Source organism: Pygocentrus nattereri, chromosome 6, assembly GCF_015220715.1.
Source record: "Pygocentrus nattereri isolate fPygNat1 chromosome 6, fPygNat1.pri, whole genome shotgun sequence".
Lineage (NCBI taxonomy): Eukaryota > Metazoa > Chordata > Actinopteri > Characiformes > Serrasalmidae > Pygocentrus > Pygocentrus nattereri.
This window is the reverse complement of record NC_051216.1, coordinates 17,048,113-17,068,913: the sequence shown is the minus strand read 5'-3', so window position 1 is coordinate 17,068,913 and position 20,801 is coordinate 17,048,113. Positions and strand designations below refer to the sequence as shown.

At 38.9% G+C, this 20,801-nt stretch overlaps 1 protein-coding gene across 1 annotated transcript; it reads right to left on the bottom strand.

Moving 5' to 3' along the window:
* Positions 1 to 1,210: 1,210 nt before the first annotated feature.
* Positions 1,211 to 20,026, bottom strand: snx4 (sorting nexin 4). The gene is made up of 14 exons (XM_017691638.2): positions 19,920 to 20,026; positions 19,068 to 19,192; positions 15,119 to 15,257; positions 14,892 to 15,041; positions 12,355 to 12,402; positions 11,834 to 11,889; positions 11,564 to 11,636; positions 11,214 to 11,275; positions 10,237 to 10,302; positions 9,063 to 9,152; positions 4,609 to 4,708; positions 3,887 to 4,032; positions 3,413 to 3,527; positions 1,211 to 2,665 (listed from the first exon to the last, which is right to left on the bottom strand). The coding sequence occupies exons 1-14, from the start codon at positions 20,007 to 20,009 to the stop codon at positions 2,618 to 2,620; spliced, it is 1,308 nt and encodes a 435-aa protein (XP_017547127.1). The 5' UTR covers positions 20,010 to 20,026; the 3' UTR covers positions 1,211 to 2,617.
* Between the last annotated feature and the right edge of the window lie 775 nt (positions 20,027 to 20,801).

The window sequence follows — 20,801 nt, the reverse complement described above, 5'->3', positions numbered from 1 at the left end:
CAGATAGCAACCTATGCATTTTATGACCTGGAGGGGTGAGGGGGAGAGATGTGTGATTCTAAAGGGTTGTAGAGAGAGGAATTAATTTATACATATGCAGCATGTTCCCCAAACTGTGTTGATTTATGCTTCATTATCCTATACTTGTTAAACTCATCTACAGATATGGTAAAAAATAAAATAGACAAAATTGTCACTGATAGAGGGTAGATCTCAGTACCTTTAGTCAGGGAACATAATTGTACCATAATCCATTGAAATTATATTTTCTAAATTGTATTGACTCCACACGCCCTTGTCTCTAGGCTTTTTTATTTTATTGCTCTCTTTAAAACATTAGGTTATGAAGCACACATATGAAGTATAAATATGTACTTTTCAACTGGAAAAAAAACTTAAGGTACACAGTCTGACCTTAAAACCGCTGCTGTACCTTTGAGGGTACATTTGCATTGTTTGTATCTTGAACAATAAAGGTACCTCTGCACAGAACCTTTTTTTTCCTAACTGTGTACAGGAAACCAACATTGTTCTGAAGGGGCATCAGCCTCATCACTCTGTGGTTTGTTCTTTAAACTAGAATCAAACCAAGTTGCAAACCATTTTCTTTTCTCTCGTTCAAGGGTCTTATTAGGGCCATGCTATAGGCATTGCAGTTTTAAAGCTATAGGCTTTCAACTCTGCAGACTAATCACAAGCGAGATCTTTTCAGACACAATGATGACGTTACTTCAACACAAGATGGCAGCATTTATTCAATACCACTTTTAAACAAGCTCAAAGTGCAGTAATGTGGCTCTTTGCTTCAAATTCTGATAAAATGTTCGCTCGTTACATTTTAAATGATATTATTAAAGAGAACCTACAAAATTAGTTTATATGACTAAGCTTTGTTGCACACTAAAGTTTCACAAACCAAACTGCATTTTAATAACCCAAACTCTTCTCAGAACAGCCCTCAGTGACGTTTTCCAAAAAAACGCAGCTTAAGGCTGTTTTTTATGATGCTATTTAAATGACTCTTTCTCTGCTGCCCTCTATGTGTGGACTGCATTTCTCTTGTGGCATTCTCCGCGAATTTCAGATGGCAGGCTTTATCTAAACAATGTCTTTGCTAATTAGCTCTCTGTAGCTCTGAATACAGTAAAACAATGACCTTTTTTCTTTTAGGTTTTGCATGTTTGTTAGCGATAAAAAAACTAAAACAAAATATTAGAAAATTCTGAATTTATTAGTGTATGCACAATAATTGTTTTAAACAGCAATTATAATACAATTGGCTCTTATATGTGTAGTGAAAAGTCATCTTCGTAATCCACCAAAAAAAAAATGAATCCAACAGTAGAGCCTGACCAGGCTCAGTAACACACACAACTGTTAAATGAGGAAATTATTATATCCTGCTTTTCCTGTGTGACCTTCCTGTTCCTCCAGCCAGATTTATATCAAAACACTGACCCACCCACACATCATCGCAAATGACAAATCTGGCATTCATAGGGAAAGCTGCAGCCACAAAGAAAATATGCAGCGCAAGGTCTCGGATTAGACATAAACGGCAGGCTTATGCTTTTCCACTTAATTGAACCATAAAGGGAGTGGGTCAGTGGTTATAAACAGTTTGCATTTCACAGCGAAACGTGCAGACGGTGCTAATGATGAGTGTACAGTATGTTATGATGAACATACAAAAATGAGATTTCAGCTGTATGAGCATGTGAATGCTGCACTTACAGATGTGAACAATCCTGGATGCTTTACATCCAGAGGACATTTGACCACTAAGGTCCTAAGTGTAGATAACTACACTTTCATGTTTCAATGAAATAGATGTGCTCCAAATGTTCAGTGAGAATGTAATGGTTTAAAAAAAAATCCCAGTCATTTAAGGTTTCCTGGTGCTGACTGATTGCTACTGTAACTGGATCTGAAGATGCTTTTCTTTTTATTTGGTACATCATTGACAAAGTTCTGCTGTCTTCAAGAAGTATAAAATATACAAAAGAGGAATGATTTTAGCACAGATATTTGCATGAAAAGGCATAAGTAGTATATCATTAAACACAAAAAAAATCCAAATGTCAAATTTAGGAAGAAAAAAGAAAAAAGTTTTTTTGTCCAGGATTGGCATTCATCAATAACATTCATGTTGTTAATGAAAAATGTGATTCCAACAATGCTTTGTGCAACAGCTAGCACAAACCAAGCTTCAGTTTACGCATTTATTATGAAAAGATAGTTCAATCCAGACCAGTCAACATGACTTAAAATAAACAGAATAAGATTTTCTCCAATCAACATTGTACCTCTGCAATGTTTTAGTATTTTAAGCACGTTTTGATACTTTTGCCTGGTGGATGCGGTATGGGAGAATGCTGAATTTTGAAGAAGAGTTCAGCTTCTTAGGTCAAGATTAGGGACGTGCTTCTGTGGCAACGGTGCTTTCAATGACTCTCAGATTGTGCTTTGGACCCATACGTGTAGAACATCTCTGCGAGAGTGCTCATCTTGGATCAGTTTGGTCCATCAAGAAATTAAAGGCAAAAACTGATCCCAGACCAGCACTCTTACTCTGACTGTACAACCACATGGTTATGCAGTGGGACGTAGGCACAACTCACATCTTGCTGAAGCACTCTTTAGCATTACTCCACACTTGAATTCCCTACAGACAAAAAGAAAAAAAAAAAAAAAAACAACAACAACAGTGATTTGGCTGCTATAAGACTCCATGGAATAGAAGGTAAAAGCCAAAATAATTTATAATGTTTTTTTTTGTTTACATTTCCTCCCACCGATCCTTCAAGATTATACCTTTAAACTACATTACTATCCAAATGCATATAGTAGCTTTTGTACAGTTATTTGTGAACAAAATCATTCAGAGCCCTTTATATCCAATTGTCTCTTAATGCTTATAGTGTTTCCCAAAAAAAAAACCAAAAAAAAACCCTCCCTTTTTTCTGCAAAGAGCTTTTCTAAAATCCCAAGGAAATCCCTAATAATTATCATACAGGAAGAAAGCTTACAATTATTCTTTGTTAATACTTTATAATATTAAATTAAAGATGCAGTGATATGGGAATTGTGGCAGATATGTACATGAAAAATATCAGATATCTGCATCAGCACAATGTTGATACACAATCTTATATGAAGTGTACAAATTGGGACTACTTAAATTAGTATTAAGGAGAAATCTAACATTTATTTGTATAGGCTAATTAATGAAATAAAATGAATAAAATATAGACAGTTTACCACAGTAGCCCTTCTGGAGTACAATAAATAGGCCATCAAGTATCAGTTTGAAAGATCAGTCAAACCTAAACATCACTGCAATGTCAATTAACAATGATCTGCCAATGTCAAAGTTATCATTGTGCATGCCTACATAAATTAAGTCACTCACCTTTTTACACATGCTGATCTGCATGATAGCATAACTGATGAGAGCTTCTTTAAGGTCTCGGTCTTTCTGCTCCTTGAATCTCTCAATGTCCACCCAAGCATTCTTCACAAACTCTCTATACATAAACAGTGTGTCAGGTGTCATATTGATCCACTTGGAATGTGATTTAGGAGTTAGGAAGACAGCTGATCTAGAGTCAGTTTTTTTTTCATTTAACATAATCACAAACATAAGCACAAAGCCATGAGATATGGGTCCAGACCTTCCCCACCTTTCAGTAAAGAGCAAGTTTAATATAATACATTCAAGTAAAAACTATTTTGCTGACTTAAAACAAACAACAAAAAAGTCGCAGGAGATTCATATGAGTTTTAATAAAAGAAGTCCCATGAGATGAAAGCATGGGACTAGTACTATAATTCCACTCATACGCGGGTTAATAAAAGAGACATGGGAAAAGAGAAAAACACTCACTCGCACTCTGCATTTTTCTCCTTCACCATCTCCTCTCCATCTTCAATCTGGGTCTCTAGAGTTTTCAGTTTGGCCTCCCTTTGCTCAGGAGTCTCCTGGCCAAACAGCTTACTGGTCATCCCCTTCAGAGAGAAGGTCCGTACTGTCTACAAATATATGAAGGAAAGGTACATTCAGACTCAGACCAAAAGATGACAGGTTTCCCTTAAATGTTTCCACATATCATGTATTAAAGAAGCAACAGAACTGTTGACAATGTGCACACTTCAGTACCCCTATGATTCCCTTTTTCAATAGAAGCCTAGCTCATACTGGATATATGAGCTAATCTGTCCAGGTATACATCGTCCTTTTGAGGAAGTGTGTCGTGGTTAATTTATTTTGTTATATTGTTAGTTAAAGCACTGTTGTAACAGCTTTCTTTATGGAAACTCATCTGTTTTTAAAAACATGATGGGAAATTTATCCTGAAGGCTTTTTATGCAGCTCCAAACCTCAAACCTTTTTTTTTTGGTGCATCTCATTGTTTCAAAAAATGTACACGAATAAACCGCTAGTTCCACCACACTCTAAACACGCTATGTTGTGGGTGATTTCTGCTTCCCTCAGTCAGGAAAACAAACATCTAGGCCTTCAGGGGGAAGCCCTATGCTGCAACTCAAAGCATTGTGATGACAGTGCTGGAACCATTGCAGGGTTTTTTGGAAGTGGATGAGACTCGCCCCAGTAGCCAGTTCCTCCCGCTGCTGTTTCTTTGAGGTCAAGTCCTGGGCAGCCATCTCTAGTTCAAACTGACAAAGCTCATGTTTCCTGCATACTGCCCTGCAGAGACAAAAAGGCAGGCAGATAAACTATAAAAACACCATTTCCAACGCAAGACTTCATGAGTTTGGACATTATATAAATAATTATTGTACAAAATAAAACAAAGCAAAAAAAGTTATATACAATATGCCAATATTATGGAATACAATGAGGTACCCTTGCTCATTATGTGTGGATTTAATCTAAAGGCCAATTAACTGGCAGGATATCAACAAAATGCCTTTTCAGTTCATGAAGACAATACTCACATGAGAGTTCTACTTCAGCTCAATGTGACATTTATGCCTTTTAGACATCTATGCCTTTCAGTGTTTATTTCCAGCCCTAATCTAACACATCTGGAGCCTCATTTCTAAAACATTCAAACGCATGGATTTGATTTTAAAATGATTATACATGAAAAGTGAATTTGACATGAAAATGTGCATAGACAAATGCAGGATTCTAACCTTATGTACAACCTCTACAAAGAGGCAGCGCCAGTGTGCTGCTGGCATTAGACTGTGCAATCTGTCAACACTGACAAATGCCTAATGAAAGCTGATTTCTTATAGATGATGCATGTCCAATTGTTTCCAATGCCATTGCAACAATTTAACGTTCGTTAAAAGGTCATGCAAAATCCAAATAATTTAATACTAAAATATTACCATATATATATATATATATATATATATATACACACACACATACATACATACATACATACATACATACATACACACACAACTAGATTTAAACAACTTCTCATTTCATTCACTGATAAAGAGTTGTTTGCCCTTCTTAACATCTTGGCAGATGTCAAGGACATAAGGGAGAATGCACAAGATTAACTTTTTAGTACATAATGATGAGTGGTCCATGAGCCAAAACTATCTTTAAAGACCCCTGTCAGTATATCTACATATTGTGTGCTTGAATTCTTTGTTACATAAAAAAGAAATCATTTTAATAAGCCTGTTCAACTAGCTAACCCTGAGTCTGTAAAACCAGACACACTGTAAGTGCACTACACAATTTTTTTTCCTTTGAGTGTTTATTGTTGAAAACTTGATTCATAATCAAGTTAGATAAAGGTCTGTGCTGAAAAGCTTGTTCACGTGCGCTCACTTCTATGACCACTTTATTAAGCCTGGCCAAGAAATTTTAGCTGACACTTAACTGCCATACACACAAACAAAGAAACAAACAAAACATTACTCCCTACTGCCCTATAAATATGTTAACGCACCAGTTAGAAATGACAACTTTTGTTTTGTACAAGAAATTGCATATCAATAATGGTGTTTTCTTTACTTTCTTTTATTTACATGAATTTGCCTCAACTGATGAAAACGCACCCAATGCACATTATGATTTTTGATGTAAATGTATGATTGTGAAAGTTAACAAGTGCAGAAAATAACTGATCACCTGAAATAATTGTGATGAGCCGTTTATGCAATAATTATTATTTAAATAATTAATATATAATTACGACAGGCCTTGCCTGACTCAACTGCAAATACAAATTTTGTGTGTATGTTCCTGTTTACACTCATTTTTGTTAATAATGTAATGCTGAAAATATTTAAGAATAAATTCAGTATGAAACTCAAGTATGGTTTATAAATAAGGCCCCTGCACTTATTTTCAACATGACCAATTATCAAATTACCTCACATACAGTGCCAAGACCAATGCTTAAACCCTGCTCTCCCACATGGAAACTGAACAGACATACCGACTCAAAAACTACTTTTGACCATTCACCTCCAAACTTGACAGACTCAGTGACCAGCATGCCAGATTTGAGGAACTGTGGATGGTTAAGAGGGGATAACCAAGAGATTAGATTAATTGACCTCTTAAACATTACTTTGCACTTCTCTTTTCAAAGAGTAAAGCCTACGATGGCTTATTGACAGGACTGGTTTGTTACTTTAGAGGATCATACTGTAAAAACTGGACATTTCGCTCAGTGCATTGGTTTACAGTAACATGCAGACTATGTAATGCATAGAGGGAAGTCTACAGAGTTCAATGGCATCAGAGTTGCTAGAATTTGAGCATTTCTACTGGTTCCTTTAACATGAAATGTTCACACAAAGTAAAGGTAGCCTTACTATTACCAATCTACAGGGAGATTCACTTGAAAGAGACCCTGAATATTCTGTAATAACTCTCACTAGGATGAAGCAATCTGAATGAAACATGCAATGTGCTCCTCAGTATGTGGAGTTTCGACCAAGCCGGGATGCCCCTGCATCAGAGAGATAAGGTAGGTGCCAGACAGCCATCGAGACGTTTAGCCTCTGTTTGCATCTTCTGGGTGCATGCTCCCATACCCCTTCATGTGTCTGGCAGAAAACGGAGATCACTTCCAGCATCACATGTAATTCAATCGATTACACATATGTCAAGGTATGTAGTGTATTTTTTTGGGGTCAAATTGCTTCATCCTAACAGGTTATATTATAGCATATTAGCTGCACCCTTTTCTCTAGTTCGAATCAACGCTGCAATGCCAATGAGGCCTCCAAATGCTTCTTTTGTAATTTTTTGAGACTTAAATCATTAAGCTGCAGTTCAAGACTGTACTTAATTATTCTCTGTGTGTGGAATACAGCAAATTAGGCTTCGAATGGTGCCTTTCCAACAGCATTTTTTACTTCAGGGCAAGGATGAAACCATCTGCCATCTAGTGGCTGCCTGCTGAGGGGTGAATCAGGTGAAATTCTTTAATGCTCAAACCAAAGCAGCAGTTTGAACTGGACCTGATGATATCAAATATACTAATGTGACAGAATCTCCATTATGAAATGCTCAGGTGCAAACCTCAGTGGGGCTGTTCTACAAAATGGAAAGGAAAAAAAAAGATTCTGAAACTCTCAAATGCTGTAGAATATACAGCAAATTGCCAGTTTTCAAACTATCTTGTACACTCACTAGCAATTTAATCAAAAACACAATTTCTAACTGCAGCCCATATGTTGATGCACAAATTTGTATAACATTGTTTAGAAGTCATAGACCACCCTTCTTTAATGTAATCTCCAGTCTAAATAGTGAGATGTCACCTAATACAATTACCTAAGGAATGCATGTTAAATAATCTAATAATTTTCTCAAAATGAGAAATAACAGACTTAAAATTATTTTGCTTGCCAAATTGTACAAAAATGAAAAAAAACAGCATTTAGGAAAAAATGGTCAGGAAATGCTACCTGTTTCTCAGCCTTTTCGCACACAAAAATGCCCCTGCAGGTCTAATGTACACCCATCAGGCATAACATTATGACCATATACACACTCCTAAGCCTTGTGGAAAGCCATCCCAGAAGAGCTGAAGCTGTTATAGCTGCAAAGGGTGGGCAGACATCATATTAAACCCTATGGATTAAGAATGGGATGTCACTCAATTTCATATGCGTGTGAAGGCAGACTAGTGTGTGCGCGCATACATACATGTACGCGTGTGTGTGTGTATGTTTGACGTTTTTCAGTTTTTAATATAATTTGAAAATGCCTTTTGGTCTTTACATTGTGTGTAAATTTATTGTATGTATATACACACACACACACACACACACACACACACACACACACACACACACACACACACACACATACACCCACCCACACACACCCACCAGACATAACATTATGGCCACCTCCTTGTTTCTATGCTCATTATCCATTTTATCAGGCCTACTTACTGTGCACTTTGTAGTTCTACAGTTACAGACTGTAGTCCATCTGTTTCTCTACATATTTTGTTAGCCCCCTTTACCCTGTTCTTCAGTGGTCAGGAGCCCCATGGACCCTCATAGAGCAGTTTGAGTAGTGGATCATTCTCAGCACTGCAGTAATGCTGATGTGGTGGGTGTGTGTTGTGCTGCTACGACTGGATCAGACACAGCAGTGCTGCTGGAGTTTTTAAACACTGTATCCACTCACTCTCCACTCTATTAGACGCTCCTACCTTGTCAGTCCACCTTACACATGTAAAGTCAGAGACAACAGCTCGTCTGCTGCTGCACAATTTGTGCTGGTCATCCTCTAGTCCTTTCAGTGGTCACTGGACGCTGCTGGCTGGATATTTTTGGTTGGTCTATTTTCTGTCCAGCAGAGATACTGAGATGTTTAGCAGCACTAAAACCAGCAGCACTGCTGTGTCTGATCCACTCAGACAGCGCAACACACACTACCACACCACTACCACATCAGTGTTACTGCAGTGCTGAGAATGATCCACCACCCAAACAGGCTGTGTGCTTCACTGTGGGCATCACAGAAGGCACATTGCCCAAAGATCTGTTTCTGCTGCTCAGGTTTAAATAAAAATCATTAGTGCTGATGTGTACAACACCTTAGAGCCTCAGTGTAGAAAAGGTACTCCTTCAGCTGGTCTGCGTAGTGCTCCTCCTCCTCCAATATGTCATCAACAGAAGCAGCATACCTGCCAAAAAAAAGGTCTCTGTTAAACTCTTTACACGAAGACACACACAGATACACAGGTAACTTGTCTTAAATATGCTTTTGGTGCTTTTTACACCCTGCAAAAAGGCAGGATGAAAAAGCACATGAGGCAGTGAAGTGTGCATGAGGCACTTTTAATCATTTACTCTATAAACAGAAATTGTTATTCAAAGAAACAAAAGTAGCCACAGAATACAGAACAGCACATGTTAAAATAACTGTAACACACTGCCTCAATCATATTACACTACACTTCTTTTGAAACTATTTAACCACAAGAAATAACACTGCGGTGCCTTACAGACGAATCAAGCGCATTCACACTTCCAGGAGTTTTGACTGATTCTTGGGAAAAGGTGAGAAACATGATCCTTAAAGTGCCCTGACAGCCGTCGAAGAGGGCTGATGACAGACAGGCCATTTCCCTCTCAGCGGACTCTGACTGGCAGCATACAGAGTGCCGCAACACAGGTCTGGGACTGGATGACCTCTGACCTTGCAGCTGAGTGCAGCAATCTGGAAGCCATCAGGAACAACAGCCTCACAGACCAGGGGAAGAGAGCCAGGGGCAACCTGAAGTCGAGTCATGCTAACAACACCGCTGCAAGGAGTGATTCTTGAGTGACGTTCTAACATCTTCTCAATGTTGCAAAAACGCTACTAATCTTATTGGTCGCGGCCACAGATCCGTTAGTTGTCAGCCAGCCAAAGTGAAACTCAAACCTCCCCAGGGCTCTCCTTCCTGGCTACTTGTTACAGAACTTGGTGGTGGTGTGGGGCCTCCTTGGAAACCTGAGTGCTTTCAATCCAGCAAATGTGTTTTACAGTTTTAAACAGGAGAATCACATCACTGTGCTGCAGGGCATCATGCAACACCTTCAAATTTCAGCTTCTTCAATGAGCTCTCTGAGGGTAACAGGATAGGCTGATGGAGAGGGATAGAATCCCCAGGAATGGGAAATACAATCAAAACCATTTGAACACTGCACTAATCCTTTAAATGTTGCATGAGAATAGCTCATAAAACCAGGCATCCCCTATAAGCGTATGCAAAATGTACTCACGCATCCATGTGATGTCCAGCACTCTGCAATCCATCACCCATCTCTTTCTCAATGGCACTCCACTCACTGTGCAGAACAAAAAGGGAATTACTCAGATGTGCTACTATCCTCTTTTCAATTAATCTGATGCATTAAAAAAACAAAAAAAATGATTTTACAAGGGCTTCCAATGGACTATTAATGTCATATAATACATGTGCTAAATATTTTAAAGTAAATAGTTTAATAAATCGTTATTAGTATAATTTTCAGTTTTTGATCACAGTCTTTCTAAATGTGGTATTTTTAGATATGCTGTATGGTTTAAGCAAGATGAACAAATTATGAACATTTTGGCAGAAAAGAAATTACACCTTTAGTTTGAAGGTTTCAGAGAAAGAGGCTCTTGACTGAAAATATGTTTTAAGAAAAATGCACAAACTTTGCTTAAAGTCAGTGTGTTCACACCATAACTCACTTGCCAATCGCTCTCTGATTTCACTTATATAGCTCAATATCACAGAGATGACTGAAGAATGATGCAGGAAATGCTGCAATGAATCCAAACAAAGGTCTTTATTTGGAAAAATGCACAGCGTGCAGGCTATACTCAACTTCAAATCACAAACCATAATGGATGGCTTGAGAGCTTCAGAACCTCACCAGAAAAACAGCGTCCTCTCACCTCATGCAGAGCAGCTGGTGATGCTACAATATTATGACCGGGAGGGTTTTTTTATTTAATGAAAAAATAAGTTTTCCAAAATATAGCCCCCCCCCTTGAAGTGCACTTCAAAGACTAGAGGTGAGTAATTCAGGTGCAAAAAGTAAAAATGTTTCCAAGAATTTTTGTTTACAAGAATCACTTTTGAATCAGATCAGAAATGAATGCAACATGAACTGAATCAGTCCGCTGTCATCACAAAGATTCACACCCCTTTTTAGAACTACTGCTAATGTGTCGCATACAGTGTTAAAAAAATAAAAGAAAAGCCCACCTGAAGACTCTGCCGTAATTCCCATGAACTTTGTAGACTCCATACAGACGGTCAGCCACTCTCTGGGTGAAGAGTTTGCTTGAATTAGTAATGTATTCGCATTTCTTTCAACACACACATTTAATAATCAGGCTTCAACAACAATCTTACGAATCCGCTAAAATATAAATTTATATGCCACATGCAGATTATTTCAGAACTAAATATTAGTGCAATTAACTTGATTTAATACGTTATCTACCACCTCAGTCCAAATAAGCCAAGTATTACTCAAGCAGAGGCCGTGTGATTTGATAAGCAGTGGTTTCGGTCTGTGTGTGTGGGAAAATACACCGGCTGTTCGCACTCACAGCTCGCACACGCAGCAGCTGCGATATAACAGACTGGAGCTCGTCTCCATAGTGCTTCATTTCTGCAAACCTCCTGAGAGACAGAGAAAGGCAGAAAGAAAGAGAAAAAGAGAAAGATGTCAAGGCCTAAATACAACATAACACATTGTGACTTGACAGTTCTGATCGTCTTTCAGAATTCCCTCTGTTAAAAGAAGACAAACTAATAGTTGTGGACCTTGCTACAAAGAAAACTGTCTGTTAAACAGAACCTGTGGTTAAATTACTTACTTGTCTGGATTCTTCACCCTGAATGTAGCATTTAAAGCCTTCAACCTTGAATCTGCCTGGAAACATGGAAAAAATGCATGTTGAAAAAACATTTGTGGGATACTACAGCTCTCTCTTCAAATAAGATACTAAACGCTGAAAAAAATTTGTTCATACACACACATGCACACATATCCAATCACACACAGAAAGAAAAAAAAGAAAAAACACAACTGCTCTCCAAGTTGATCCAGACAGCTCAAACAGACTTCCTGTGGTTGTTTATATGAACCAGCATGTACTGATAAAAGATTCCTCACTGCAGTAGCACTCCAACTGCCTTGTGCTACTGCACTTTCAAACTGCCAGCCATGGTGAATGACAAGACACCACAACCTCTACAACTCCACATCACCATGGCATATCAAGCTATGATTAGAAACATATGGTGAAACTAAATATCAACAACACTGTTAGCTGAACTTCATTAAGAGTCTTAGGGAGTACACAAAAACAAATAAAACAAATTGCTAATAAAATACCTTTGCCTGAAATCCTGTCTCAAACACCACTTCCTTCCAGCTTTGTTCCTGCGGGACAGAGAGCATTTCGTTTTGACACTGATAAAGATCCCTAAAGGGTAGAGATCTAAACAGAAATACTACATACACATGCATGCATGCATATATATGATTTAAATGGGCACACATGCGCACACACACACACACACACACACACACACACACACACACACATATATACATACACATATACTCATATACATACATATACTCTATGCTGTTCTTGAACTAATCTGAAGGCCACATGAAGTATGGAGGTCTGTAGTGACTGACTCTGCAGAAAGTTGGCGACCTCTATGCACTATGCGCCTCAGCATCCGCTGACCCCGCTCTGTCATTTTATGTGGCCTACTACTTTGTTAGTTGAGTTGCTGTCATTTCCAATTGCTTCCACTTTGTTATAATACCACATATTAGTACATATATACATTGCTCAAAAAAATAAAGGGACACTCAAATAACACATCCTAGATCTGAATCAATGAAATATTCTCATTGAATACTTTGCTCTGTACAAAGTTGAATGTGCTGACAACAAAATCACACAAAAATCATCAATGGAAGTCAAATTTATTAACCAATGGAGGCCTGGATTTGGAGTCACACACAAAATTAAAGTGGAAAAACACACTACAGGCTGATCCAACTTTGATGTAATGTCCTTAAAACAAGTCAAAATGAGGCTCAGTATTGTGTGTGGCCTCCACGTGCCTGTATGACCTCCCTACAACGCCTGGGCATGCTCCTGATGAGGTGGCGGATGGTCTTCTGAGGGATCTCCTCCCAGACCTGGACTAAAGCACCCGCCAACTCCTGGACAGTCTGTGGTGCAACGTGGCATTGATGGAGCGAGACATGATGTCCGAGATGTGCTCAATCGGATTCAGGTCTGGGGAACGGGCGGGCCAGTCCATAGTCCATTCAATGCCTTCATCTTGCAGGAACTGCTGACACACTCCAGCCACATGAGGTCTAGCATTGTCCTGCAGAGGAACCCAGGGCCAACCACACCAGCATGTGTGTGAAAGCACCACCAACATTCAAAAAAGACCAAAACATCAGCCAGAAAGCAGAAAGGTACTTAGAAGGGATCTGTGGTCCCCACCTGCAGAACCACTCGTTTATTGAGTGTGTCTTGCTAATTGCCAATAATTTCCACCTGTTGTCTATTCCATTTGCACAACAGCTGTGAAATTGATTGTCAATCAGTGCTGCTTCCTAAGTGGACAGTTTGATTTCACAGAAGTTTGATTTACTTGGAGTTATATTGTGTTGTTTAAGTGTTCCCTTTATTTTTTTGAGCAGTGTATATATAAATTAGTCTGGGCATGGATTTTAATAGATTACTTTTTTTTTTGTCCTGCCCATGCTATGTGAAGCGACCTTGGGTTTGTGAAAGGCGCTATATAAATGTAATTTATTATTATTATTATTATTATTATTATTATTATCTCAAAACAATTAGAAATCAGCCATTAAATTAACTGGAAAATAATTGACAAGTCTGTCCTGGCAAATTAGCCCAACAGTAGATGACAAGATGCATAAAGAAGTCTTTGACAATCCTAAAATGTCATCATGGGACCTACTGTACTTGCCAAAGTTGATATCAAAGTACATGCATCTACCCATCAGTAAGAGGCTGCTCAAGTTCAGTTTTTATGGGAGGTGTCCAAAAAAACAATAAATAAATAAATAAAGTAAAGTTTGCATGAGAACATCTAGACAAAGACCAGACTGTCTAGAACAATGTGCTTTGGACAAACGAATCCAAAGTTGAATTATTTGGGCACAGTAACACGAAAAATGTTTGGCTCAAATCAAACACAGCATCTGAGAGCAAGAGCCTCTTACCAACTTTAAAGCATGGAGGTGGAAATGATCATGGTTTGGGGCTGATTTACTGCAGCAGGGCCTGGCAAGCTCTCCATGAATCCACTATGAAATCTTTATTCTATCAGACGGTGCTTGAGGAAAATGTGAGACCTCAAGTTGAAGCGGAGGCGGACCATGCAACATGACAATGACCCAAAACATTCCAGTAAATCCATCAAGGAATGGCTCAAAAGAAAAAAATGGAGAGTTCTGGAATGGCCAAGTCAAAGTGGGATCTTAACCCTATTGAGATGCTGTGAGGAGGTTAGAAACGAGCTGTTGCAAGAAATCCCTCAAACATCACACAGCTGAAAGAAATCTGCACGGAACAATGGGAAAACATTCTCCAAGACAGTTACGGGAAAAGTCTAATTGAGGTTATTTCAGTCGAGTGGGAAATACCAGCTATTAGGGCAAAGGGTGTCCTTACCTGTTCCTCAGTATGAATTGGCATCTTTTTCTTTAATTTTGTTTGTTAAATAAATTATAACAAAGTCCGGTTTTCATTGTTTCTGCAGCAAATGGCAAACTCCTAATTAATACTCTTGATTATACAGGCAGCACTGGTTGAACAGGTGCCTAGAAACATTTTGACATGTGTGTTTCAATTCTTTCAACAGTACCTGAGTCAAGAAGGAGTAAAAGATGTTGTCATTAGACAGAACTGGATGGGAGGCGACCCGAAGCAGAAAGTTCTCAAGCCCAACTCGTCGCCTTTCCACAAAGTCTGGATCCATGTTGTCTGCAGATAGTTTGTGCCACACAAATTCTGCCTGCAACAAGAGATCAAACTCAGTCAGCTACAGTACCACAAATGTCTGTATGCCCAAGAGCAAGGCACTTCACTTACCCGCTTTTCAGGCAAAGGTGGAACGACTACGAATGGATAGGTGACTAACAAGTAGTTTCTGAGAAGCTCAAACTCGCTGTAGCGCCTCCAGAGAGAGTCAGGAGCAGGATTTGCTCCCTCAGATGCAGCATCCACCGCCCTGAAAAAGAAAGAACACAGTAAGATGTAGGTTTTGTTGCGTACTTTAACTGCCTGAAGCAAATTAGAGCTGCTAACAGCACCTAAGACTTAAGAAAGCTTATGAAATTATTTCTATATCTTTGTATCTAGGTACTAGCAGTGATTTTGCTGACAGTATCTTAGCTAAGAGTATCTTTAGACTGTAGCCTATTCTCACCATATGCACCATTCTTTGCACAATACAGTGAAAACTAGTTAGGAGGATACCATATGCACGATGTACTGTTAGTATTTTGCTAAAATAACATGGTTTTTCTTTTGACTGCACTCTTCTCAAGGGAACAGTCAGTGACACTGGTAGAATGTTATTAGCTGAGTATCAAATCCTGTTTTTCAAAAGAACGTAAAGTATTACAGTACAACTCAAATTTCATTGTTAAGTTTTGGTTGTAAACAAAAGGGCTACATTCTTGAAACACAAAGTGAAACTGTACAATCAAAATTTTATTTCCGAGTTATCTATGTAGAAACAGCCGAGCAACCTCTCCCACTGGTTAAGGCTTTATTAGCGGAACAGATAGCCTACTGCATTAAGTTACCCAATAGCATAATAAGAAAGTGAAAGCAGAATCAAAAACCATGTTTTGATGTCCAATGTGCGAGACCAATTTCATGAGAAAAACAGTCACTGTAGGCCGTCTGGAAGTCCTAGATACGTCACTGATGTCAAATATAAGCCAAAGTCTAACCAAAGGGTTTTGGTTAGTGGCAGCAGCTCTATGCCAGAGCTCTTTATTAAAAGAGTCGCTGAAAATGTATGTCTGTTACAAGCTTCAGATGAAACACTGAATATCTTTTAAAAGTTTCAAATGTCCATATGTAATCAAGCACAACCATCAAGACGTTCATGTGCTTAGGGCTAACATACTACTAGAATCCAACAGAAATAAATCTTTAGCTATACAAATCTTTCTAGAAATGTGAAACTTCCACCAGTAAAAAGTGAGACTGCTCAAAGGTTGAACCTCATGTCTAAATAAAACAGAGTTGACAAACACACAAACTTTCAAGTGGCCCAGACCTGGTTCATGAAAGGAGATGTCTTGAGTGCCTATTCAAACATGTGCCAGAAGTTTAACTGTGACGTGTAATCTCAGTGAATCCTTAGAGCCTGGAAACACAAGTGCTTCTAATTTAGAGGCAGAGAACAACTGAAGTACACTAGTATGAATCAGAAAAACGAGGGATCGAGTATGGAATGCTGCTATATTGTTTCACTGCTTTGCACAGCCTTATACTTAACGAGAAGCACACAATCTACTTCTTATGCAATAATGCAGCTGGCGTAAGTGCAAGATAGAGAGAGTCATGAGAGAAAGAGAGCAACAGAGGCAGAGAAAGAGAAAGAGAGGGGGACAGAGAAATGGGGAACCTATGAAACAAGAGCCCAGGACCCAGAGGACTCCAGGGAGGAAATGAGAGCACATAATGGGGCTCTACACTAAAAACATGCACGAGAAAGGCAGAGGCTCCACACTTGCTAGAAGGCATTCTCCTCTCCAACTGCGTGACTGTTCTCAAAACCCACTTGCCCCAAACTTCTTTCTCTCTCTCCCTTTCTCCCTCTCTGTCGCCTGGGGTAAATAAATACAGGTCGTGTGCGTGTGTGCGTGTGTGCAGCGTGCTCTGCACATATCCTTACCAAAACATTTGTTTCCTTTCATGGGCCAAGCTAACAATATGGCTCTGTGCTGTGAACTCCGAGGCCATAAGCATGCTAGAGGATATTTCTGTTTGCAGTGTTCTGTTTAGAACTGAAGCTACAACAAAGCAGCCTCCATTTACCACCGAACTCTCTGGCTCGATAGGATCTCCCAGTCACCCCTGCCATGACAGATCCTATTTCTGATAGCGACCTGGCTATGTGTGTGTGCTGGATATTAACCACAAAACAGCGCTGCTGAAATGGAAGCACACAATGTGGTTCAGCAAGATGAATGGAATGACAAAAAGGCAAATGTTGTGATGGTTATGATTGCAGGTCATGTGACTGCGACTCAGGAGAGGATGTTTCCGTAATGCTGCAGTAAACATGGCTCAGACATCATACTGCTACTGCTGCTGACTCAGCCTCCAGGTCAAAAGTGGCATGTCTTGGTTTTGAGCACAGAGCTTTTGGCCAAAAAAAATAGAAAGTAAGATGGAGTGACAGAAATAGAAAACGCTGTCCTTGGGCTTTCTGACCAGTAGCACACGCCTGTGCCTTCAGGGCCATACAGCACTGCAAAGCCAAGACGTAAGCAATGGACAGACTTATGTATTGCATGCATTTTAAACCTGAAACGTTCTTCCAGCCCAGCGTTATGTTTCACCCTTTGCTACAGGTCTAGTGCGGCTTTGCACCAGCCTGTGGTTTCTCTTGGAGACCAGAGGATCCACAATACGGTTGGGTAGTAGTAAGGCATTTTTCCACCAGGCACTGCAGCTACAAATCTGAACCCAAAACTATCCATACCTTGGTTGAGTAACTGTTTCCATCTATCATCCATCATCAGGCAACAGTACTAAAGTAAGTGGGGTTCTTTGGAGGTTGGGAAGGGGGTCAGAAGATTTGTCAAACAACACTAGTGTTAACAGCAAAAATAAGAAAAACACAGTTCTGATTTAGCTTTTATTTGGAATTTGGTTTTATGTGAAAAAGCAGACAGAGATAAGAGATGGGCTTCTTAAATATTGGTCATCTGACTCGAGTGCCAATGCTTGATGATTCTGTGACGACTGCATTTGACCAATCAATAGACAGCACTATTTCTCATTCCACCCATATGTCCTGGTTCAGCACAGTTGGTAACCCGGCAAGAAGCAGGAATGCAGGATTTACTTTAAAGGTTAAATATACTCTGTTCAAAAATGCACAGGAAGACGTTTAGGAATCTGATGAAGATCACATCTAGAAGCAACACTATGACTATGCTACCAAATCTGGTCGTATCATAAATACCTTGATGTGCTGTGTGTAGATGATTTACTCATCCTGCTTACAATGTCCATGTACAAACAAAATCTCTGTAATACACAGTCATATGTACAGTTTTTTTTCTGTTTTGTTTTTAGTTTGTGAATTTTAGGCAAATATCCTTATAGTATAAATATCTTAGCTTTTTATTAATTATAATTCTTTATATTGTTACATTTTTGTGAAGTGTAGGATTTGGATTTTTATCTTACTTTTATTAAATATATTGTCTATACAAGTAACAAACTGTAAAAACCTTGTTAAGTACTTAAAGTTAATTACTTGCTTGTTAATTCTCTTCTTGCTACTTCTTTTCTTTTTCTTGAGTGCCTTCTCCCTTTGCTGCTGTAACACTGAGAATTTCCCCGTTGTGGGACTAATAAAGGATTATCTTATCTTATCTTATCTTATTATCTTATCTTTTCCTGTTCTGTTGCTAGCCTTGCTTTAAATGACCACATGACGCCCACTACAGAAATACACAGTGCTATTATAATAAGCACAGGTGGAGAAATTGAAAAAGAAGAGAAGGTTTTTTAATTTCCTTGACATCTGGGAATGTATAGCTCTACACGTGCACCAAGGTCACATGAGGCAATGCTGCTGATTACACTACTGACATTTTGTTATTTTCTTGTACTGAACTCTGCTTCAGGGTTTGAGCTCCTCAATATTTGCTCAGTTAAATACGAAATAGAGCAATTCAGGAAAAAAAAACAAGGACTGGATAAGTGATTTTTTTTAATCAGTTATCGGTCATAAATATCATCCTCGTTTTCTCAAGAGGAAAAAAGGTCTAAGAAAGTAATTTACCTTGTTTCAATGAGGTAAACCGTGTAGGTTTCTTGCATGCTGACTGCATTTTTTCCTGTCCTTTTCTCTGCCTCAGCCACACTGATCTCCATCCTCTTCAGAAGAGTCGTCCCCTTCTCAACCATCTGAGGAACGAAATAATAAAGTGACCTCAGGATGAGCAACGTGTTTAATTCATAATCGGAGGGGAGAACAGAAGGGGAAACACACAAACAATCCTGTTTAATACTGAATTACAGCTGTTGTTGAGGCATTTGTGGTGCTGCTGACAGTCAAGTTACTTTCAGTGTCTGTCGAGTTACAGAACAGACCTGATGACACATCACGAGGTCCGCAGCCCCTTAACCACAACAAGGTTTCCTCACTAGCTGTGCTTTGCGGTACAAGTCGATAGTCACTGTCCAACCAGTTAGTTTAGAAATGACCTCACACATAGCTAGGCAGATGTGAAGATGACTGCAGATGTGAAAACTAGCTCATTGGCTCTATCAGTAAACGTATTTGGCTACTGAAAGTTAGCTAATATTAGCTAGCCGCGATGTTGAGACTGCTGAAAATGCAGAAAACAGGAATAGTAGTTAGCTAAACATCTCAGCAGCGGTCGTTTCACACGTTTCTTTCGTAAGAGGCGTTGGTCAAGTAAACCAATCTAGCCCTCTGAATTTTTCCTGTGTTTTGAGTTGAAATCCTCCAGCTGTTGAGGCGGTCCAGTCCAGCTGTCTGTCCGCCTCTCGGATCACTCTCACCGGCCTATCTCAAGCGAAACCGCTCGGGCACAATGAGAGTCGCCCTGGCCTGGGGAAATGTGTATGTCCTCCCGTTTAAATCAATATGTAACTGCAAACGTATTACCGTGTTTTTTATGTTGTTTTCTAACTCCGAAGGAGTCAGATCAGTGTTTCCAATCACCGCTATCTCCTCGCTTCCCGTATCCGCCATCATCCTGACTGTGTTGTAGTTTGTGGCGCATGCGCATTTCATCCTCACCTTTTTGGGTACGCATGTACGTATTTATTGTTTATTATTCATCTAATATTCATTCATTTATTCATTCAGTCTGATCTTTTAAATGAAATGATTAAATATAAGTACTTTGGCCAATCAGCAAAGCAGCAAAGCAAAAAAATAAAATATTCAAATAAAAAATGTACATTTGATTTACATACATACATTCATACATTAATTCATACATATATTAATTTATTAATTCATACATACATACATTCATACATTCATACATTCGTTCATACATACATACATTCATACATTCGTTCATACATACATACATTCATTCATACATACATTAATTTATTCATTCATACATACATACATGCATACAGCCATAGGCAAAAGTTTCAACATACCGGGTTCAGTTACATGTTGTGTTGAATTTCTACACACTTTAAAAAGATCTGAAGAGAAGTTCTTTAGCAAAGGCAATGATTCTAGTACCATGAGGTCTGAAATGGTTCTTCAGAGTGATGGAGAATGCGTTGTATGTGGTTCTGTATTGAAGCTTTTAGAAAGTGGTTTTATATAGTACCAAAAAGGGTTCTTCTGTTGATACCAGCAAAACTCGTAACACTAGAACTACTTTTTTATATGGACCTCATGGTTTTAAAGAGAACCAATGCCTTATCTAAAGAACCCCTGAAGAACCATCTTTTTTAAATGTACAGGTTAAAATAAGCTAAGACTTCCTCTACAGGGAACAAACTTCATATCTGGGCATGA